The 25,841-nt window shown below is 29.2% G+C and overlaps 1 protein-coding gene across 1 annotated transcript; it reads right to left on the reverse strand.

The window, feature by feature from the left end:
- Positions 1 to 19,750: 19,750 nt before the first annotated feature.
- On the reverse strand, positions 19,751 to 23,684 carry LOC119672945. The gene is made up of 3 exons (XM_038084126.1): positions 23,593 to 23,684; positions 20,723 to 20,861; positions 19,751 to 20,634 (listed from the first exon to the last, which is right to left on the reverse strand). The coding sequence occupies exons 1-3, from the start codon at positions 23,620 to 23,622 to the stop codon at positions 19,784 to 19,786; spliced, it is 1,020 nt and encodes a 339-aa protein (XP_037940054.1). The 5' UTR covers positions 23,623 to 23,684; the 3' UTR covers positions 19,751 to 19,783.
- Positions 23,685 to 25,841: the final 2,157 nt, after the last annotated feature.

The raw sequence follows: 25,841 nt of genomic DNA on the forward strand, positions 1-25,841 counted from the left end.
TTTAATTGTTTAATTTATTTTTTTTTAATATTTCAAATATAATTTGTTTAAAAAAATAAAACTGTTTTTTGTTTTTAAATTTATTATTTAGATTTCTTTGAATAGTTATAGTACGAGATCACTATTTTGAGCTGATCGAACTTAACGAAACCACTTTCCACTACTGAATAATGCTGATACAACGAAAAATTGTTGCTTTTATATATTTAGGAAGAAAGTGATTGCTACCCAATGCTCACTGGCAACAGCTGTAGCGGCAACAATGCAGCTACAGAAACAGCAATAGCAACAGCAATAGCAACAGCAACAGCAACATATGCAACAACAAAAAGCCGCAACAAAACGAAAAACAACACAACAAATTCAAATCAAAGCAAAAAAAAACACTTTGAAAAGCTCAAACTACACTAACAACAATTAATTCACAGCAAAACCAAGAAGAAGAAAAAACTTCAAAAACAAAAGCAAATAAAATATTTTAAAATAGACCAAAAACACAAATGCAACAACGTCTGAAATTTGTTGCAACATTTGATGTTAGTGTCTGTCTGCTTGTATGGGTATTTAGCATTAGCATTAGGCTAACATATGGCTGCGGTCTTAGGAACATTCGAATTTCGCATTAATTTTAGTAACAGACTTTTTGCATGAAGGTAAAATGTTAACTTTATGCAAATGTTGCAATTCGATGATAAATGCTGCATTTATTAAAAATTAACAGCAAAGACGATAATTAAAATTACAACATAAATTTTATATTTGTAATATAAACTTAATGGTTCTATAAAATACCAAATTTTAAAAGTATTCAGTACTGAACTTGATTAGGAATCGGTGTCTTAGCCTTGCTTGAAGAATAGTATTTAATTTTATTAAGAAAATTTGATCGTTTTATTGTTTAAAAACTTTGTAAAAAAATTAAAATCAAGTAGAATAGAAATCAGTTACAGTAAATAAAATACTTCATCTATTTATTTGCTTAAAGCAATAACTTTTTACGACCTTAATCTATTGTAAATTGTACAAATATCTATTGCTGAAGTTCTATTGAGTCATTTTGATACTAGAAAAATTTATGTTGAAGAATGGAACGAAAAATTAAAGTTTTATATCTTAAATTACCGATGCTAACATTATTCTGGTTAATGTGGAAATGTGTTGACTAAAGATTTTATATAGCCCATTATTAACACCAAACCAATGATGAATCACTTTAAACTTTCAATTGAATTTGTCCACTTGTTCAAGGTAATTTTAAAATAGTTCTGTGAAATACACCAAAAATAATTAAAGATCCACCGGTTACTATTAGCGCTGCATATAACATTTTACAATTAATGCAGCTATATTTGTAGTATAATTGTTACCTCTCCGAGTGTAAAAACCAAATATAAAATACTTAATTGCTACAGGTACCGAAACGAATGAGTCCAGTCGCATAAAAAATCTATTAAATTTGTAAAAGTTTGTTCCGAAAGGTATTTTTAAGAATAAAGTTTGCCACTATAACTTAATAAAGTGGAATTACAAGCAATTGGCAGTAGTCATGTAAATATAAAACCGCAGTTTTCTCTAAAAAAATAGATATAAATAACCGAGGCATATGTATTCTTCAATTGAGGGTAAATTCTAATTTTCCCGTAAATTTATATATATTTTAAGCGAATTAACAAGGAACGAATTAACAAATGTTAATATTTTCTTGCCGAGAGTGACGCGTCTTTATGACGAAAAGAAACTATGTAAAAGTTAGATGGATTTGAATAGCAAAGAAAAAACAAGGACAAAAATTTTATTTAATGTATTGAAATTTTTGTCCTTGTCTTTTCTTTGCTATTCGAATTCGTCTTAGATAATTTTAAATAATTAAGAATGGTATTTTCAAACTGTAAGAGTTCACTAATTACCAGAGAATATGCTCTTGACAGCAATACCTAGGGTAATTTTGAGCTTGGCTAATACAAATGTTTGGGTACATTAAGATTTTAAAGTAGTTGTAAACCCAATAACATATTTAAGTATCTCTAGTTAAATTTTTTGAACTGAAATTATTCCTTAATCAACCATGCAGGTTAGTTCTCAAACATAAAATATCATATCCGGGTGTTTGGTAAGAAAAATCGTCAGCTACTTGGACAGAAAAAAACGTTCTACTACGACCTATTCCAATTAATAAATTAAAACTAATGTTAACTATACTTACAGTGCTTGAATTTACTGAGAAAGTATTTGTAAATCCATTTTATCATCGAGTCTGGATGTAATGATTAAAAGCTTTAGGTAGACTAGTTATATTTAATCATACCAAGTTCCTTAACCAAACTAAAATTATTTTATGTACAGAGTTTCGTTTTTTTTTTTTGGAGAAAAAGTAAAAGCATGTCTAACGCATCATCACTATGATAACATAATCCCCCTCGTATGCCAAACTATTCCTATCCTAGAACTTTATCGTAAATACTTCAAGGTAATAACCCTATGTTGGGTTCTTGTTAGGTTTAGGTTTATTTAGGTTTACCTGTTTACCTGTTTGTCATAAGTATCAATTTTCAAGATCACTTTTTTTCTCTTTGTGTATCATACGGAATATAATTCATAATGAATCGGTACATTGCGCTCCTGTTTTAACAAGTCTGACAGATCTTGCAGTTAATTTCTTTTAATTAAAAAACTAAGATAATTGTTGAAATATTACTTATTATATTTAAAAACTTTTGGTAATTTTAATCAAAGCTGGCAATTCTTGCTCAGATTTGAAAATATTAAACTTATTAATAATAACCTCTTTATTTCTTAATTTATAAATATTAAATGTATTAATAATATCCTATTTGTTTTTAATTTCGTTTATTTAATGCTATCGGCCGAAGGGTTTGGTTATAACTTATAATTAAAATTTAAATAAAATACAATATAATATAAAAATAATTTATATTTTACGTAAATTTGAGAGTATTTATTACGTCTGAGTAAAAAGTTTCTGTGCCCAGTACACTTGAAGTCTGATGGTTCCGGTGGGTACTTTTTGCTCGCTGTTTATGATAAATGCTACCGATATTTCTGGCTTCTAAGTATATCATTGGAATTCTTAGTTCACAGTATAGTATAGTATCCCTGAAAAAAGTATAATTTGGTATTTTTGTAAACATTCTTTTTACTAGTACGTCTTTAGAATATCTATATTAGATTTTGAAACAGATTCCCATATTTATATTTTATTTGATCAAATTTCTTGACAGTTTCTTCTACTTTTAAAATATATGAGAGCTTCACATAAGACTCTGATCAAGCTGAGTATTTTACTTGTTCAGTTTGAAGTATCTGGCACTTGTATAAAGTCACTGTTGCATAAGATTTTATATAAAATAAACTTCATTTGAATTGATTTAGAGTCATTTATTCATGTACTATTTTTTTTAACAAAGCATCAGTTTTATTTTATTGGCAACACTTCAGTGTGCATCCTAAATTATTACTTTATATGTGCTTCTTGTAAAGGATAGTCCAAGGTACTATAGTACACCGATCAATGATAAATAGTCTTTCTATTATTCAATCCTCCAATAAATTCTATTATCAGTCCAGTTCTGTCGTATGGTGCAGAAGCTATGACGTTTACCAACAGCGATGAGAAAACGTTAAGAGATCTTTGATGCCTCACGCGTTAGTGTAAGATGGAAAGCTTAGCTGTATAAGTGCGTAAAAATTTAGCTGTTTTGCTGGCTAAGTCAACTCGTGCTAATGTAAGAAAATGCTCCTGCTAAAAGTGTGTTTATGTCGGTACCCATAGGTTGAAAATGCGCTTGAGGACATCCACATCTTCGGTGGAAGGACCAGGTGACCATAGATATGAAGGAACTTGGTACTACCAACTGGCGAGGAAAAGTCACGGGCTAGCTGACTAATGTCTGGAATGGGCAGCAAAGTAAATAAAAAAGTAATTTATAAAATTTATTTATTTCAGATTATTAGTTTGATTTTTTAATATTAATAAATTTATAATAAATTTGATTTTAACGTCACTATCACGGTAGTGACTATTTCTCTTTATAGAAACTATTATATTTAATAGAGAAATTTTGAAAAATGGTGAAATACAACAACAAAAATTATTTTTATATTATTTTGATTCATTTGATTTTTTTGTATTATATATATTATTAATATTACACAAATTTTTTATAACATTTTTTTTAAAAATAATTTTGTTATTTTTTTCATAGTACCCTGATGATGACTATATTATAGTCGAAATATTGGTAAAAATAAAATCTTTAAAAACAAATAAATTTTTTTTAATAGATCATTATTTAGAAATATTTAGAATTAGAATTATTTTTAAAAAATTTTTTTTGGTAATTTAAACAATAAATTATTATAACATTTTTGGAATATTAATACACTATATATTCAATGAATTCTACTGGTTTACTATAAGTTAATAATTAAAAATTTTTCAACATTAAAACAAATGTTGTTATATTTAGTAACTGGTGATTTTTTAACTAAAAATGTATTGTATAATCAGTTTTATGTTGTTAAGTAAAATCCCCACAAACTTTTATCCATGACATTGGCATAAATCTCCTATTTAACGCAAGTATTTTAAAAAGTATTCAATTATATTTTAAAACTTCATCTTCGCTTAAAATAACAGCCGAAATTTATGAGATACGTTTAAAAATAGAGCAATAAAATTACAGTAAAAGTTGAATTCATTAAATTTAGTTTTTAATGTCTCAACTAACAGCAATTAAGTAACTTATTTTTATTTTGAATGTCTTTAGCAAATGAATTTTCGGATAAGCTTGAAATTATTAACATTTCATTCACTTTGAATATTGCGCACGGTAGCGAAAGAAGATCTTCAACGGCCTCCAATGAAGCATTTTTATGCATTGCAGCACATAAACCCAAATTTGCAACTAATTTAATTGTTAAAAATGAAATAGACTTTAGTGCAGTGACAGGTTGGCCACGATCTCGAAGAAAATGACAACAATATTTGACACATAATCTGCAAAAAATGCCAAAAAACTAAACATCGTCGGAGCAGTGTGGGAGCCGAAATAGCAGAGTAGCAAACCAGCAGAGTAGCAGAGTTGCAGTATTCAAATTTATCTGAAAAGAGTTTGACCCAAATACTTAACAAGCTCCAAATGTAGTCGACACTGTGAGACAGTTAAATGCGTTTTAACCATGCCGCCACTAACCGCTAACCACCGGCCAACTGCACTCTAATTTAATGATGTGCAACATTGCAGTTCATTAAATGCAATTCAAAGCATTTTACTTCGTTTGCATTCACGCCACGCTGCTGCACCATAGCTTTTGTGGTTTTAGGAAAACGGTTTCTGTTAATTGTTTTATTTCACTAAGTAGTTTTCCCCACTCAGCGGAAACTATGCGCATTTGAAGCCGAAATAAAACTAATTTAATTGTGACTTAATTCAAAGTTAAGTGCAACGTAATTGCGAAACGAATCTGCCTTTAATTGTGGTGCATCGAAACTTGAAACTATTTCGACTGTTCGCCTTCGGTGCGACTCAAACATTCAAACACTAATTAATTATAAAAAATAAAAAAACAATAGTTTTTTTTAAAAATGTTTAAATATTTCGGATATGTACCTCTTAATGGACCTGCAGAGCGGTATTGCCACTGTTATGCGCCATTATGCAATATTAAACAAATCAGTCTGTTTGCTGTCTATTCGCTGTCCGTCCGAGCGTCCATTTGCCAGCCTACCAGCCTGCCTGCCTGTCTGCCTGTCCACCGCTCTTTTTATTTTTTATGGTGTGCAGTAAACGAGCCAACCGCAGCGCATTAAAACAATTGCAATTGTTGCAAGCAACTCAAATATATTTGGTTTGTGCAACTAAAAATTAAAATCCAAAAAAATTCAATTTCAATAAAAATTAAATTTGGAGTAAACGAATATTTGAAGTCCAGCATTAAATTTTATTTTGCTACAATTTCAATGTGCTCATTCTGTTTATTAAATATTTTATTTTCATGGTTTTTATAAATAAACAATCTCATCCAATACAAACTCTTAGATAGCTAATGAAAAGCATCTATACATTGTTCCAAAATAAACAGACATCTTTGAAAATACGAATTTATTAAGGTTGATTCAATTTGTAGAATGTGAGGTGTCTTATGACGAAAAGAAAAGTAGAAGGGTTCGAATAGTAATGAAGAAACAACAACAAAAATTTAATTAATTTATTGAAATTTGGCTATTTAGAATATTTTCAAGTTCGAGTATCATTAGTAATCTTAGGAAAAAATCGAATTTTTAATTATTATAATTATTATTTAATTAGTTTATAGTCCGTATATAATTTGTTGGAATGCAAATGTCAGGCTTAGAACACGAGACTGTGAAATTAGAATCGATGACTAATCGTGTTTTTCAACAAGTAGTCACGGCTGCACAATATCCATTAGCAATAACATGCATTAGTTATGTAAGATCAATTGTTCCTTCAAAGAAGTATAAAAGTGTTTGACGATAATAAGAAAGATTTTTCTTGACGTCATCCGAAAGGCTTATACCAAAATATGTCAAAAACTCCATATTGACGTATTATCTTAATATGTGTTATAAACACTGTGGTGTTATATCTTTAAGGCAGATAACCAATATTAAATATCACAAATATCATGTACACATAACTTATAGCTAACTTTAAACAATTGTATTCTTCATAGTAATAATATATTAATACTAGCAGTATTTTATTCTATAACTTTTTTATAGTAGTATCTTAGCTTTTTATTAATTTATAAAATTTGTTATATTACAAAAAAAATTTATAAACTGCAATAATTATATCTATATACCATATATATAAAAAGATTGCAGCTATTTGCCGTCCGCTGGACTTCTTATCATAAATATTAAATAAAAGTTTTGCTTTATAATACTGCATTAATATTAATGGGTGTAATTGGTGAGATATCTTTTACAATAATAGAAGATGTACTCTGCGTGGTGATAGTCTCCGTCGTCATAAATGCAACCGAGAAAGACGTATCTACTCAGGAACTGACGAATGATAGTCATATGTGATTTAAGTATTCAAAGTGAAGAAACTAGACCTACAAAAGAGACGCAGAAGCTAGAGTAATAAATAGGGCAGACATTAAAAACTTCAGTGAAAAAATAAAGGTCTGGAGATAGATTAAAAAATACATATGAATTGACTTGCAAGGTCAATATAAAAGACACCCTCCCTGAAATTATGCAAAAGCGGTCCAGGGAGAAATAAGTTTATTCGAAGAGGAAGTGTTTTAATTCGTATTTTACAAATTAATATGTTATGGAGTCAGGCAGACCATTCCGACGACGGTTGGTTTGACAGTGCATAAATCATTTTAGCTCCTTCCCACAAAAAAAACAATGTGTTCTTTTTATATTTTCAAGCTTCTGCTGATTTTGTTAGTTTTGCTTGACTGTCATTGCTACTGAACTGTGAGAAGCGATATTGGTGTAGCGTTTGGGTTAAGTCTCTAGAACCGATTCAATCTCCAGCCAGAGTTCTTTTTGTTACAATTATTTGTTAAAATGTTTGTAAAGTTTAACTGAACTGCTGCTACCAAAAATTGAATATAAAAAAATGTTACTGAAAACGAAAACTTCAAATGTTTAATTAGTTTTGCTCGGTGCTTTGTTGCTGGTGAAAAACTTGACGCAATTGAACGACAGGCACAAGCGCGCAATCTTCATAATGTTTTTAATATTTGAACAAATTTCGTAGATTTCGTAGATTTTGTTGCGTTGTTGCATGCAGCAGACAATGATGACGCCGACTTTGCCGTTGCCAAAGTGCATTTCGCAAGCAAATTCTTTATTGCTGCCGCACTAACAAACTAACAAACTAACAAGCTACCTTAATGACTCGATTGTGGCCAACAGGTGCTCCAATTCACCAAACATTGCGCATTGCAGGCACTTCATATTTTTTAACGAATTTTCTTCAATATTTCAAATGTGAACCACGTATGGCGATTTTAATAACCAAAAGATTGTGTTTAGTTGTAATTTATTGAAGCATTAAGAAAATCGATAGGCTGCACTCTTTTTAACCACAATCATCGTTACCCAATTAAGCATTTAACTTGCGGCTGAAAGTTAGTTGCCCAAAAGCTGCAAGTGTTGCTTTCACAAGGCTTTCAAATTTTATTGCTCTTATACTTTTTAGCAATAAAATCGGCAATATTCGATACCTCCCAGCAATAAATGTTACATCTTTGCTATGCTTAATGCATGAAACTTATGAAACTCTCATAAGACAACTGCAACCTACAGATTTTACTCAGATCGCTTAAGCTCCTTTAATTTTACCCGGTCACCTACATTTTAATCTGGTAAACTATTTGTTTACAGTTTCCAAGTGCCCACAAGTATTTTGCGAGCAGATGCAATTTGTTAATGATGTGCAACTGTATATTGCTCATTTTTGCATTGCCAATGCATTGGTTACTTACAATTGTGTGCAACAAAATATATTTAAAATTTTATAGACGTTTTTTATAGTCTTAAATATAAAATAATATTATGGACTTGCATGGCTAAGGAGTGCATTGTTTACCTGCGAATACGTTGCGCATTGCATTATTTCGTGCGGAATGCAACTTTTAATGAGAAATTGCAAGCAATATGGAATTGATTTATTAACCACAAATAAATAATATAAAATAAATTATACATGAAGTGCTTAGTAAGGAATAGTAATTTGGTTTATTTATTTCAAGTAATTTCATATGTTTTATATACAAAATTTACGGAAAAGATTTATTTGTAATTTACATATATTTTATTTAATTTATTCTTACTTTAAATAACTAATTTGTATGCTACTCTAAGATAATAAAAGTATTATTAATTTTACTATTATTTTTTGCTTATTTAACAAATTGACTTTCACATTACATGTGCTCAATACCAAATTATGCAGTCACAACGGCAATATTGCTGCACAATATCTCTAAATCACTTAATTAACTAAAATCTCCTTAGTTGAATAGTTATAAATGGTCTAATATTACTTAAACAGCTTTAACAGCTTAGTTTTGTTAAATCATTTAATTTAATTGATTACTTTTTATCCGTAAACAATTTTTTTTATTCTTTCATTCATTTAAAATTCACTTTAAGTTACTCAGCCTCGAGCCAATTTCCACTTGGCCAATATCAATGTTAAGAGTCCGCATTGCGTTGCACTGTATAAACCTGACATTTACGTTGCCTGTACGCATTAGGCGCCGCACCGCAACATACCGATTTTATGCGTAAAACTGACAGCGAACGTTGGCTACTGTTTAACCAAGTCCAACCGAGCCGGTGGTCAAACCGTTTGCAGGGGACAAACTATAGTATCAAACTATTCACACCTTGGAACAGGCATTCCAAACAAGTGCACATAAGTGCAACGCACTTCAAGCAAAATAAACAAAATTTCAAATGCATAACGCATGCGCCGCGGTATCGTATGCGTGCGTAATCATATTTGGCATGAAAACGCCCATTCATGCGCTATTTCCAATAAAAACAAACTATATATTAATATATATATTTGCATCCTGATTAGTGATAACAATTTAGACTTACAACTTATTTTTCGACAACTGTTGATTTATATCCAATTCGTTATCTCTGTCACCTATAATACTAATTTATAATCATTACAGTTTATTTTCAGTATTTGACTTCAAGCAGTAAAAGTCCAAATATGTACAACCATAATGACATGGAAATACCCTACATTTATACATATATTTTTCTGTTAAAAGTTTTTAAATTTATTTATTAAACACTTTCTAAAATTTTCAGACTGGTAATACCTAATTTACCTAATTCACGCTACTCGAAATTCTAGTAAATACCAATATACGCTGCCATACCGACATTATTTACTATTTCCTTCAATTTACCATCAATTTACACAAACTCTAACACGGCCTATATATATATAATATTTAGATATATTTATATTATATATATATATATATATACACACATATAGTATATATTTATCTTTAAATATATAGGGTATTTTCAAGTAGATTATTCTTGAATTCTAATGTTACTTTTAAAGGAATACAAATGTTCGACTGAATAAACTAATAATAAAATTTTAATTCAAGCTACACTTAAGATTTAAATAATACGAGTATTATTTTGAAAGCGATCAAATCACAGTCAATACATCAACATTTTTATTTGAATTATATTGTAGAATAGGTATGTCCTAAGAGATCTCTGCTGAGAGGCAGATGAGACTTCCAGTCACATTCTTTGTGACTGCCCAGCCTTGATCTGGGCCGGGAGAAGGTCGCTGAGTCAAGAACTACTTTCCCCCTTCTGACATTAGATCCTCAACGGTTGACATTTTGGTTTTAATTCGGAAGGCGGATATATTCTGTTCGGTTAGGGTATGTTGCAGCACAAAAGATCAACCATGGTCGCAGTGCTGCGCTCCATTGGGATAACATATAGATATTTCTAATCTATATGTTATTAAACGTATAAGATATATAAAATTCTTTGATATAAAATTCTCTCAAATATTGTTAATGCTCCTTAAACGTAGACACTTACATCTCAAAAGGTGCTAAGAATGTTAAAGAACATGAGAAGCTAATAGTTTTTTCCATACCACAGGTCTACTCCGACAATAAATCAAAAAAAAAACAATGCCTTAATTGTCATTTCTCTAAAATTCGGCGTTTTAAAAATCTATTGTAAAAATTTGCAAAATTTGTCAAATATTACTTCATTAAATATATCGTAAGTTTTATACGGAGAAATGCTTTAAAAAGTAATCCCTGCATATGGATTTTTTGAGGAACCTTAATAAGAAGATGAGTATCTCGTGTAAAAATGACCTGGTAAATACGAGTCAGGTGAATTTCTTAAATTTGCATTTCCGACAAATTTTCATATTAGCTTAACTTAGGCTCTGAAATATGTCAGAGAATATTATGGAACCTGACTGGAATCAGGTGATTACGATATTTCATAATACGGTAACCAATTCAGTACTCAAAACGTTCTACACTAAAGTTACCCATGATCTGTGACGCATGATCTGGTTGAGTTAATATAATAATATAGTTGCAATATTAACATTTTTAAAATGTAAACAATCAAATGCAAATAATTGGACAATGTACAACAAAATTATGTCATATAAAAATTATATATATGTTTCCTTGAATATAACCATGAATATATTAAGAGAATGTTGAGGACGTTACTGTAATTCCAATGTTTGTAAATTCAAAACTTCGGTATAATATAAATAGTTAAATATTTTTATACTTAAATGCTAACGACTGAGTGATAACAACTAAAGATAACTTGTATATCTTTAGTGATGTTTATTAACTAGTATGTAATCTTTGTACAAATTAATGGTTAAAATCTATTGATTACGGAAATTTTGTAAGATATAAAATCAGGTTTACATTTGAAAATATTATTCATAAAATCGAATAACTATTTCTGCCATTAACTGTCTATTGTTCGATCAGAAAACAGCTTGAGAAAAGCTTATGCGACAATGAATCACTAGGTTCAAGTGGATCTCTACAACTAATGTAATATTTTAAGGGCTATGTATTGTTAGCAATGTATAATTATACAAATCATTCCCTAAACATAATAATAATGATAATAATCATAACTTAATGCTTATGTCATTTTCATTCTCATTATTGCATTTGAGTTTAATCCTCTTGGTGTTACAAACAGTAAGTGATAAAGTATAGTAGTTGTTTGGTTAGGTTTAAAAGCCCATTGTGTGAACGTATAAGGAAAAACTATGAAGTTTAGAACCACCTTTAACCTTTGGTAAAGCTTACTTAAGGGAGAGTCGTACAGTTGACTAAGATCCTCAAAAAATAAGTCCGCGAAAGTGGTAAGGCGGTGCCGCGCATATGCTGGACAACAACAAAGCAGGTGCGTGGTGTGATAAGTATGATAGTAATTATGATAGTAATGGCAGTGGAAGTATGTAAGTTTTCAATAGTTTAATTTATGTTCATTATTAGTTTAATTTAATGCTTGTTATATCCTTAAAATCTTATTTATTTTCAAATTTCACCGCCAGAAATTTCCAATTTTTTCCAGAATCTGCATACAGAATATGGTTTCTTAGGCTTTACAATAATTATCGCTGCTTTTACTAAAACTTAATTACATAATTAAGCACACATTTTATTACACAATTAAAATTTATTTATATGTAATAGTTTCATTTTATTATTTTTTCATTTATTTTAATGTAAAATAAAATTTGTTTGCGGCGGTTAGCAGTCATAAAATTTTCCAGTCATTCAATGCTGCTTTTATTGAATTATAGATAAATTAACTGTACAAAAATATTCGAAATACTTAACTGGATGCAATACATAAATGGATAAGACATTACAAATTTTCATTTCATTTCATTTTAATTTTCATTTCTATTTCCATTTTCCACAGCTAATTAATTAAAAAGCTATTAAGATTGAAACTTGGCGACATCATAAATTTGCACATTTATTCTGCAGCTGGTGAGGCGACGGCTGGAACCGGGACTGTAACTGTTACTGTGACGGCTGCAACTTCCTTGCTTAGCACATGACACCAGCGGTTAATACATTTTAACCGACAACTATAAGTTAATGTACGTCTATTGTACCGGAGAGCAACGGTGTCTTTCTATTTCATTTATTTCATACAAAAAGATTTGAATTTTCTTGGCAATTGGTGGCCACTTAAACTGTTGCAATATGTGTTGGACGTGTTCGTTGTGTAGCAATAATCTGGACTTAAGTTGCAAAACTTGTCATGTGTCAAATGCATTGCATGCAACGAGATTAAAAGATTTACAATCTTAACTCTAAAGTAACATAATAGAGAGGCTAACTTAAAATTGTCAAAGAAAACAATTGCCTCAAATAATGCGATGTAGTACAAATTAATTTCATTGAATTGGCAAAGAAGCATTTATCGGTTTCCCTTTCAAATTGTTTCTTTGGGCGAGAAAAAACAAAAAGAAGTTGTAACTAAAAACATAAAAACAATATCCTGCCAACCCAAAATACGTGTCACACTTAAACTAGATATTATGAAATTACCAGTTTTCAGATATTTTACTAGTTTAACCTCTTTATGGTTACTTACTAATACTCTTGCACCGGTTGGAGATCGATGTTCGTTAAGCGACGCTGATATGACTCAGTAATATATCGAACAAAATAAACAGAGATAAAATAATCATATGCATTTATATAAAATAGCATAATTAAAACATTAAATAAATTGTTATTATTAATCGCATTTTGATTATTACTAATTTTTAACAAATCTTGTACATAATATAAAATAACACAATCAACAAATATATGCTTTATTTATCATTTTAACCCAAATAAATATCACTTACAAGGCACTAAGATTAATTTTTAATTAATAATAACGAAAGTGTGTTATACATTTGTTTTTTAATAAAAACTGTGAGAATTAAGTATAATTATGCAGATATTAATATTGGTATGTATAATGAGTCCAACATTTCACTTCATTGGAACCAATTTTAGTGTTTAAAGTGTCCTCTCTATTAGCTCCTTCTAAGACAAATTTCATGTGAAAGGATATATAAATTTTTGTTAGATTTTGAAACTTTTAATACTATGAGCCTAATCGATTGCCATTAAAATAAATTAAAATCAAACAGATACTTTTTTAGATTTGGTACTTAGATTAATAAAGAGTTAATAAGATCAAAGAGTATGTTATAGTTAACAATATAAGTTAATTAAAAAATCTATTACAACTTTCTGGTAGTGAAAGATATAGTTCATTAATTTTATTTTCATTTATTTGTTTATATTTATTTTATTTATTTTGATATTTTTTTTTTCATTTCATTTATTTTCATTTTATATTTGTTTCTATTTCAGGAACGTTTGTCTAACAGAACTGTTATTGAAGGCATCTTGTGTTTAGTTTAAACTTTTTCATTTTAAACTATGCATTGTTTAATAACCCTTGAAGGTGATAAAATTATTATTAGACTAATTTTTCGGTTGGCGGATATATAACAATGATTATTATCACATATCTGACAGTGAGAATTAACATGTCATGTCGAAAGATTATCGCATCTACCATCCATATTCCGTCCATACCATCTATCATCCACACAGTTTTTTTAAAAACAGTTTTAGTTCTCAATTTTTTTTTTTCGAGTAAATTTTTGTACTTAGATATAATCTATGTAATATTAAAATCAAGTTTCCTAGCAATGAATTTCTTATTTATATAATTATTTCTTTATTTTTCTGGACCTCAATTCTTGCCAAAACGTATTGTTACGAGCTATCAAAAGAAATGTATTTCACGACTGCACTTTCTTAATTAATTTTAGACTCATTCTCAGCAATATAAAAAGAACCAACAATTATATTCTGTCCCTGATATGAAGATATATTACTAGATTTAGTTACCGATGTTCTGGCTTGCTTCAGATAGAGTAACTATACTTTGATCTTTTGCAGGACGCTTAAGTAAAAGCGTCTAAAAAAAGCGTATTACCTAGTAAATTATAAATAATACTTTTTTAAATACATATCAAGTAACATTTTTAAAATGTATGCAGTTACTTAAACCAGATAGTATGAATTTTCACACAATTAGTTCGTTGGCAAAGGAATAACTAAATATATATGCACTTAGTCTTTAGCAGGATTACTTTTTATGTAGTGATCTCCTATTTTGTTTTTGCTTGTCAGTTAGTTCTTTTCCCGCTTATTGATTACACTCATGAGTATAATATATATATACTAATAAATAAATATAATTGGGGGTACCTATGAGTAAATAAATTTACATATAAATGTATTTATTTTTATAACGATACTATGATAATATATAAATTATAGTTAACGCTGTAATCTGATATCACTTGTTATAAAATACCAAAGTATGAGCAACATGCGACATATATTTCATTTTCAACTACTATATATAATTTTTATACAGTTTTGAAAAGGGATGTGTTAAATTAGCACATTATTATATGCACATATCTTAGGATATGTGGTAAAATACAAATTTAAATTTATATATTTCTACTCTATTCTTCTTAACCAGTTCATATAAATTATTTTCTATACGAGAACGCATCTTTCTTCCATTTAAGCCATTGTTAAGTTTTAGCCATACTGTGCAGTTTTCTTAAGTCTATTAAAGTAAGTAAGATTGTATGTCGTTCCGACTGAATTTGGTTCAATATTGCCTAAAGCATAGTAAATCTCCACTCTACTATCTATATAATTTGTAAAAAATTTTATGTGTAAGTTTAAAAATATTTCACATAATAGAAATACATATAGTATTATTATATATAAGAGTGAATTTTTTACATAAGCATTAATGATTACTTTTGTTTTCACTCCTGCAGCACTTGTTGCATTTTCACTCAACAAATCCATTGCAAGCGAGTAAGCCACAAACTATTGTTAAATGTAATTTTGATTTTAATCTAAATATGATTTTCAGAGACTAAACTGTGTAGCACGGATCGGTAAAATGAATTAAAAACGGTATCCACTCTGGAATTATGCAAAAGATATTTTCGAATTATAACAAAATACGCGAAATTTTTGCACTTGTCATAACAAGATTTGTATTACATCAATGAACGGGGGACGGAGATATAACTGGCATTTTAATTGAGTTCATTAAATGTTTAAAGTCATGTACGTTTTTTTTAATTAAGCTCTTAAAATATAAACAGCAAAACGACGTAATTAAGCCAAACAAAAACGGCCAAAGCGCAGTCATTTTTTTAATTAAGTCATTGCATTTTGTCACTTAGTCTTCCCCTTACTAAGACAAGAAATATCCCAACTCCATATTTACTTTCACAAAAATTGTATTTAAAATTATTGACAAACATTTGTTTGAACTTTTTTAAAATATTTTTAATTTATAATAGTAGTTGGCCCATTGCCCACCAGTGGATGCATTTGCCAAGTTAGTTAATAAATTGAGTAAAAACTTTTCACTACTGCTGAATTATTAAATCCGCAACGCATAAAATTCACTTTTGAATAAAAGGAAAAGGTTTGCTGCTACTTTTTCTTTCTGAATTTTAAATGAATGTAATTAACAAAATTAACTTAAAAAATATTTTTTTGCATAATTAGTGCCTGTGGTGTTAATTATGTATGCGTAAATAAACTACTGCAAAGATACTTCGCAGATATTGTGTATATTGAGGAGAAGCCAGAGACCCCGTAAAACACGCATGAATTGCAAATTAAAGCGAAATCGAAATAAAATTTTAATTATGCAAACGGCATAAAACAGCAAAACAACAACAACACAATGTGCAGAAAATCCTAATAAAACAATTTCTATTTAATGGCAGAAAAAAAAATATACCATATAACACGAAATATGTTCACCACATATCAGTCAGCCCAACTTCCTTCCGTTGTGTTTTTCCTCAACCGTAATTTAGCACAAATTTAAGTGCATCCACGCAGGCGTCCGGCCGTATCACGTTACGGTACACTTATGAATATGTAAGTAAGAAGAACTGTTGAACTCCCGGGAAAACGAGAAAAACCGCACGTGTCATTGTCAATATGAATGATAAACGAAAAATATCTTCCTGTTTAATAAAAGAAAAAGAAAAAAGAAAAATTTTACCAACAATAAAGAAAAGAGGAAAAGCTAAGTACTTGTATCTGCATTGGATTTTGAAATTATTTATGCATAGGAAGGCGCTCCAAAGTTGAAAACTTCAACTAAAAACCGCTTGTCGGAAAACGTGCAAAACTGTGTCAAAATCTTTTAATGTCTTCTCGGTTTACTAGTTTCACTGATTTTGTCCGCAATGCAGCGGAAAGATTTGTTGTGCCATTAAACCACAAATTTGAACGATATAGATCATTTAATACTTGTCCAAAGAAACCCGATCAATGTTAGGCAGAGTTAAAATTTGAACTTACAATAAATATGTGAAAGAAAATATATTATACAATGTTATAGAAAATAAAATAATTATATCTGCAGTGAAATTTTAACAACTAATTACTTTAACCAGAGGTTTATAAATCAATTATAATAGCCGTTGTTTCAGTTAAGAAAACTAAAGATTAAATTGTATACTTTAGTGCTAAAAAGCATGAATCCATCGTCCTTTGGTTTACAGCTCACATTAAAGTTAGAAAAATTTATAAAAAGGTTAATCAATTTGGGTCCACATTATAAAATAATTGTTGTACATATAGATCTTTCAAAAGATAAATCTGCGTGGTCAACTTCCCACTATCATAGACCTTCTCTTCATGAAGTGTAAAGCAAACGAAATGCTCAGTCAGTCAGTGTGAGACTGTAACCCATTAAAATCAGCTAGATGTCCTACGGTTAGCCCTCTCGGGATCACTGATTTAATTATTTCATTATATCCAGAGTAAGTCCCCCTCCCCCTTTTTATATGCTAAGTATTGCATGTACGTTTATAATTTGCGTTTGCTTTCTAGAAACATTCATTCTAGCAAGATGTTGGATTCAGCTTATTCTTTGAGACTAGCAAATCGGTTAACGTTTTCACTATTGTTAAATTTCATTTACAGGTCAATTAACCGATGGAAGAGAACATTTGAAGTAACAGTCAGATAGCTTTATTTTCAATGAAACTTGATTTTGCTCATTCTGAAGCTGGTGGATTTAGGTATACAAAATATTGTTAATTGCATTTTTTTCCAATTTTTTTGTCACTAAACTATTTACAACATTACCTGACTTTATCATATATAATTAAATCTTTCATCACTTAGAAATTTTAAGAGGATAAATTTTACATTTTATGCTAATAAAACCGTATTTGTAACTTTGGGTAGAGCAAAGGCTTATCGTAATGTCACAACTTTCTATAAATTTGTTTAGCTCATTTCATACAATAGTGATTTAAAGTCACTGTGCTTGGAACTGTGATATCACTGTATCAATCGACATGGAAACTGCTAACATGATATTAAGATTGTATATAAGCAATTAGAAATGTATATCGGTTATAATTACTTAACTATAAATATTGGGACTATCGTAAATAACAAATATGTGCAAGAAACAGAGTCAACTGCAAAGCAATATGTAGTAGGCCAATATCTGATTACAGCCTATTAGGGCCAATAATGACCAGTAGTAATAATCTCAGATTTTTATGAATTTTAAGTAATTTTATCCACCTTTAGTGGTAGGATCAATAGTAGGAAAAATGTTCATGAAACTTAATTTCATTCAGTCTGAGGATGATGAATATGAGTATACAAAAAAAATTGTAGACTGAACACACTTGATATTATGTTCTTGAGATAAACAATGGTTTTAGTCGCCAAAGTAATTTTGCGATTAAGTTTCCTATACGCTACTTAAAAAATCTTTTCAATGAGTTTATTGTTTGGTATACGTTTATCTTAAGTAAACTATTATTGGAATGTCTATATTAGTGTCGATAATAATAGTTATGTGTTTAAATTTTGCTGGGCTTTAGGTGGTGTTTTTGAAAATTATATTTATATGTAATATTAATATATACACAGCTCAACAACTGTATTACTTTTTATTTAATCTTCAGTTTGTTTTTATATTACTTATTACTATAAATATGTATATAATTTTTAAAAGCACGACCTAAAGCTCAGCTAAATTTAAACACTTAAACTGTTAAGTGTTTATGTTAAACATAAAACAATACTCAATAATAGACAAGAATTTTTATGATCCTCTAATTGGAATGGGAGCAGCTTTTACTACTAACTTAAATACCTAGAAAATGTATCTCATTCATTCAAAATTGTTACTGAAATTACGAATTTAAGTGCACACAGCAAAAACTATGTGTAACTGTGTCTTTCTGGTACACATCAAAGCATAGCGTAGCATTTTTATGCATTAATAAAGCATTATAAAATGCCAGTATAGCGCAATTCACCCGGAAGACAATACAAATATTTTTCACCTGTTTTTCACAGAATTATTATTATTATTATTTGTCGGCTTACATTTTTATTGTATTGTCTTGCGGCATTCCGTTTTATTTCATACATTTTTTCTGCATGCGCAAATATTTTTTGAATATCGCGTGCAGCCATCACAATTCAAAGTGCAAATTAATCGATGAAATACTTTATCGAAATATACAAATAAATTTCTTTGCTGCATGTCTGCAATAGCTCTATTTGCATATTAAATATAATCACAAATACAACGCAGATTCTGTGCAGATTATGCAAATGTCAATTTCTTTATAATTCAAAATTTTTAGCATGCGACTTATAATCTATCTATTAGATACACTCATTATGCAGCACTGTTGTCAGTGTATTGCGCCATAAAAAGTGAAAGATACTGGAAAAGGGCGTTACATGGTTATACCCTCCATATCTAAACCTTTCTTTTGTTTAAGTGATGTAACTTAAAAACAGATGGAAATTTTTTTTTATCTTATGCCAATGCCATTTCTGTTTTCTTTTTGGTAAGAGCAACTAAAACCGAGAAAAGTATTTAACTAATGCTAATGAAAAGTAGGTCACCTTTGTCTTTAAGCTTTATTAGACATATTGATATATATGAATTATTACACATAAGTTTATATTAGATATGAAAGTAACATTGCTTTTACTTTTTTTGCTTTACTTCTTAATTTTATTACAAGAGAACCACACATGCCCACTTTCGTTTTTTAATATATAACTAAATATAATTATTTTAATAATTTTGCAAAAATTCTTTTCTAGCTTCATCTATGATTTGTTTATACCAAGATTCTAATTTGAAATTATCTGGGCGTTCTACTTTTTCTTTATAACTTTTACCATTTCTATCTGCACTTTTCTTATCCTTAACATCTAGTGAAATATCTTTTGCCAAATTCTTCACTGAAGTATTTTCTTTAGCTGCAGCATACTGCATTTGTTTTTTAGATCCCATTTCTTCATTTACATCATTTACATACTTCCTCTCTTGTTTATTTATAACACCCACATCAACTTGTTCATCATCAGCTGGTAACTGAAAAGGTGCTATATGAAAATCGGTTGGTATAAAGTTGTGCACTGTTTCAAAGCCAATACCATTAGCACTCTTTCCATTAGTGACTTTTTTTAATGGTATTTTACCATTTATTATCTCATCCACCAATGGATCCAATATATCATTATTAAAATCAACACTATTTACATCCAAGCCATGCTGTTTTTGTATTTCATTTGTTATATTTATCGGCAGTTTACTATAAGTTTCATTCAATTGTAGTGCTTTATTGAATGTTATATTTGTTTGACTCATGTCTATTGGTCTGTCCATTATTATATCGGGTTTTTCTGTGGGCCAATATTTCTGCCATTTGTACTTGTCACCTTCACTAAAGGTTTCTGTATGTGTTAAGTAACCTCTTTTCTTATCAGCTATAAAACGTGAAATCGTTACTCGTCCATCTGGTCGAAGATATCCAAAAGCTCCTTCCGTACTGCCGTTCACAAAACGTCGCTCGTCTCGAAATTGTACATTGCCGGTCTTCTTGTCATTTATTTCAAAACCAAAAGCATAAGTATTTGGACCTGTTCGTATAGTTATATATAAAGAAAATTAATTTTATTTTATATATGTATTTTAAATTTTCTGTTAACTTTTATTTCTATTGCCTACCATAAGGATCCCGCTTAAAATACGATTCAACGCTGCTGGTGTCTTGTTTCTTCTGACCACTTGCCATGGCGTATGCTTCGGTTTTGTTAGTTAATTTCCCGCCATTTACCGTACATACTTTTACGGCCAAAATTAATAACTGAAATGTTATTTTCAAAAAATTTTATTTTAAATTTAATGAAAATTTAAAAGTATATTTTTAAGACTAATAGGAAGTGTAATTATTCACCTGCTTTTCAACTTCTCAACTTATTGATATATTTTAAGCTTCAATATTAAATTTTTTCGAGTAAATTAATTATTGAAACCTTTTTAAATTTGCTTAATACGAAAGAAATTTTATATAATTAAAAAAAAATTTGTAAAATATAACATAAAATAATAAGTAATACATAAATAAATATATAAATAATAAATAATAATAATAAAAAACAATATAAAAAAATATAATTATAAAATTTTAATTTATTTTTAAATTTAATTTCATTTAAATTTCTTAAAATAATAAAATCGTATAAAAATATATCTATTCTATATCAGTTGCTCTTTATATTACGTCTTTAGTATAGTGTACGACTAGTTCACCTACCGCACTTATACAATAAGTCCCTTCATCTACTCCCTATTTACTTGAACTACGCCTTTTGTTTTATGGGTAAGATAAATCTAGTTCACTAGGTATTAAGCCTCTCGTTCATATCTGGCTCCCCTAATTAGTGGAAGGAAGTTTCCATACTGCAGTGGAAATCTTCTTAAGCATTCCTTAGAGGTGGTCTTAATGGACAAAAGTAACTAAAACAAGTTGTTGTCGATGCTATTCGAAATTTAGCATCCATATTTACTATTACTTATTATTTTGAACACTTATTGTTCTTTCATCCTAAGACTAACTTTGAATTCCTAAGATCCCAGAATTAGCCTAATTCTTGAAACTTGTTGTTAGTTAATTTAACTATTTCTCGACATTTTGCACTTGAATTTTTTGTTTAAATCGAAATAGCGCAAATTAAAGATTTATGGAAATGTTAATTTATTTGAAAAAATTAAAAACCAATACATTTGTTATTTAATAGAGATTTAATGACAATTATTACAACAAAAACAACAATACGAGTATTTTATTGTTGGCTAAAAATATCTAAAGGTAGCAAGTCTAATTATCAGATATTTTCAATATGTGAGTTAATTAATTTAGTAAAAACTGTTGAGATATAATATCTATATAAAAGTATTTTATACCAACGTGAAATTATTTAATTATATTTACTTAATGTTTGTTACCTATAGCTGTTATTCTAAACAATTTCTTACAAGTTTTTTGAAATCTTTTTAAGTATATAATGATTCTTATACATCTGTTTTAATATTAGTTATTGAATTTATTAATTGAATGTACGAAATATATATTGCTAATACCAATTTGTTACTTCTACTATTAATAAGGTCCCTTGGTACATCCGCACAAACGACATGCTAAGAGACATTAGAATAGACCCGATCAAAAAATACATATGTTAAGGGACAGAGCCCTAAAGTTATATGCGAAAACTGACAAGCTATCCTATTTAGCACTATTTAATCTTAAAGTAATCACTCTACGCACGGGGAGGTACGCAGATCTTAGATCAATCACTGAATAATTATGAAGCTTATAGGGAATACATAAATTAGTCAATGAGATGGGTGAGACCCTGTAGTACCCCCAGCTATCAAAGAGTGAAAGTGCCCAGTTGCGCTGACTCGAAAAAAGGATCAACATACATACTATTAATAAGCCGAGCTATTAAAATCAATTGAGGAAGCCCTAAGCTAGTATTTTTGCATGCTATCCTTGAATTGATATTGGTGTAGTTATCAATTAATATAATATGAATTTTTGACTATTGAGACATTTTTGGCAATTCTGAAAACGATGCGTTCGTTAGAACTAGTATACAACACCATACAGCATAAATTTTATTAGAAGACGGCATTTTCACATCAGTTCAACTGCTACACGACCATATTGCCTTAAAAATATATATTAAAAGAAGCAAAATGGGTGTACATGTCAAACTACATGTATGACATAGCTTATCCACAATTAGAAAAAGCAAAGCAAATGGTTGGTTTTATTTGCTTCTCATTAATTAAAATCATTGATGTACTTATACAATAATATCTGCTAACAAAAAGCATAACAACCGGATAGATCCCCATCGAATGACTACGATCTTTGATGTGAATTAGAAAACAAACGTGTGCTAACGTTCACAGTCACCAGAAGAGGTCTATCAACAATTTGTGTCTCCCGTCCTCAAGCGACTATACAACAACCCCAATATGCGGTATTGCCCTTTTTTTAAAATGACAGAACAGTTTTAAAAAGATATCTTTTCCAAATTTCTTCGAAAAGTGATCTCATCCACGTTTCGGTGGTATTACAAAGTAAATTCTTCTTAAGCATATATCTAATTCACTATAACAATTGAGATAATAATTTTATAGCACTGCTATTAATTGCTGATATAGACCGTATTATAAATTTCAGAAATATCAGACAAATGAGATATAGTTGTTTACTATTTTCGCACTACTTGTATCTTACATGATTTTTATAGAATTTATTTTGTTTAAATTATTAAATTAGTTTCTAAAGTTTTAAATTTATGAGTTGAAGTTATTTCTTATTCAATTAAACTTAAATTTATTTTAATATCTCAATTTTTCGTTTCATAGCTTGTATGTGCTATGAGGTCACATTTTAATCGATTTTATTCACGCAACGTAATTTAAATTTTTAAATCGGTTTATTTATGCTTACTCAGTGTTCATTAATAATAAGTTTATTAAATATTTTATAAGTAGAAAATTTTCGTTTTCAAACTTACAACAACAAACAAGCACAATTTGTTAAACATGCGTTGAATATTAATAATTAAATTGAAGTCAATAAAATTTTTAAATTCCAATTTTCGACAACCGCCGCTTAACGTTCTAACGCTTTTAAGTTTCAAGCAATTCTGAGGCCCAGAACTCTTCAGTTCTTATATTTTCTATAATTTCTGCAATCCCTGAAAATGTTTAATTGTGTTTTGCTAATTGAACAAATTCAATTATGATTCCAACTCAAATTAATGGTCATGGCAACAATACGAAACACTGTAATTACTTGGCAAGACTGTAATTACTCTCCTTATATATAACATATTGAAAAGCTTATAATTATGTTAGTAATGTATAATATTTCACAGCGAAAGATTAAATCACTTCAATTATTATAATATGTAGAAAAATGTATCTTCTTATTCTACTTCTTTATTGGCGTTTTTGATTTTTACTACGAACTACATCACACAAGTTTTAGTTACAATGTATATATATAAATAAAAATATTTAGTGATTAACGTTTTATTTAATCAAATGAATTCCTTTCATATAACTTGGACAAATGATATAACACAAGCGTTGTGTCGTAGCAAAAAAACATATGTTAGTTAAAAAAATTTAGTATATCGAAGTTAGGAATTCAATCCAACTCAGACTGCAGACAGCGTGGAGAAGAGAGAAAAACTGCAGGCCATGTTGTTCGGGAGTGCCCGGCACTGATGCACAAGTGGGAGAAACACCTAGGAGGGTATTTCATGGATCATAAGGATTCAAGACTAGGAAACATAGGCTCTATACTGTCTCTATCGGACTTGGAGAAACACTCTTATCCGACTAACGGGCACAATACATCTTTTAGGTCACAACGCACGATCTCCTCTTTTAATAATAATAATAAAAAGCTATTGTAAAAAATGTAACTCCCACTTCACATTGAAAAAGCTAAGAGTAGTGAACATAGTTTTTCCAAGAAATTTGGTTAGCTAAGACATATCACAACAAGACTTATTCCCTAAATAAACTTTTGGATTATCAAAATCTGAAGCAACCTTCTATGGTTGTTGTATTAAATGGTTCAATTGTAGTAGAATAGAAAAAGGTATTTAATTTTGAAGAAAAAATTAATAATGTATAGACGCTCTCTGATTAAAGAGCTTAAGTGTACAACCGAGAGATGATTGCTATATTCATGACGTAAAATGTTCTTAAATATAATTCTGTAATTATTATTTTTGTTTAATTTTTTATTTTCTAGAGAGATATCACGCAGTAGTAAATTGTAAGAACAAAATATTTATTTATTTTTAATTAATTAAATTTTTGGTTGACCTTACAGCTATTTCGAATATTGCTAAATATGCATCATCAGTGGTTTTGAATTTATTTCTTATATTATTTGTAAATAATTTTTCAAAAACTGCAGGCACCAAGGATTGACCTTAACCTAAACTGACCTAAAGCCGTACTTTACTTGGGGGTTTTGTTAACTTGCTGTGAAAGTTCATTAACAAACTCACTTGCTCTATAGAACTCAACATAAATTAGAACGATATCATGAATCAGCTGTAGAATAATTGAATTAATTTATTATAATCATTTTTAATTATTAAATTTCAATACTATTCTTAGTTTCTCTAATTGTGAATACGTTCATGAACACGTAAATTAAAAGTAACTCGTTTAATCATATATTTAGCGGATATAATCGATATCTTTCGGCTTTCTATAACAGCTATTGTTTTTAAAGAATATTTAGGTTGAATACTGTGTCTTCGATAAGAGATCCTCCACCTACTATATGAATTTTTAGCTTCTTCTATTACGAAATCTGTTTAACTTTATTTAGAAGTTAATAACTAAGGGAGCGAACATATAAACGATGAATTCTTTTCATATCCTTCATAGACATGGTATAAAGGAGGTATTTAAAATTTGTGTGAATGTTAGTATAGGAGAAAAAGATGGAGCTGGACACCATTTTTAATCAGTATAATAAGACAAATCGACTTAGACGTGTTCGTGTATCTATCTGCAAATTGATCTTTGAAGTATGCGTCTATCTTCATCGCACTAACTGACCATAGTTAAGTAAAACTTTAAAGAATCAAAATGTCCATTTTTCAAAGTAATTCCCTTGAGTAAATTACAACTACGCCGGCGCTTTTCCCAATCCTTCATACATTTTTCGTAAAATAAATTCTGTATACCATTCATTTGCTCTTTTTATATGCCTGGTTCATATCAGCCATTC

This window comes from Teleopsis dalmanni, chromosome 1 (assembly GCF_002237135.1).
Source record: "Teleopsis dalmanni isolate 2A chromosome 1, ASM223713v2, whole genome shotgun sequence".
In the NCBI taxonomy this organism is placed as follows: domain Eukaryota; kingdom Metazoa; phylum Arthropoda; class Insecta; order Diptera; family Diopsidae; genus Teleopsis; species Teleopsis dalmanni.

Excerpts from the sequence above, each read along its gene's own strand:
- LOC119672945 (XM_038084126.1), bottom strand. The coding sequence starts at position 23,622 with ATGTTTAACAAATTGTGCTTGTTTGTTGTT. Across the intron at positions 20,862-23,592 it reads AATTGTGCTTGTTTGTTGTT|TTATTAATTTTGGCCGTAAA; the intron begins GTAAGTTTGAAA and ends ATAACATTTCAG. Across the intron at positions 20,635-20,722 it reads TTTTAAGCGGGATCCTTATG|GTCCAAATACTTATGCTTTT; the intron begins GTAGGCAATAGA and ends CTATACGAACAG.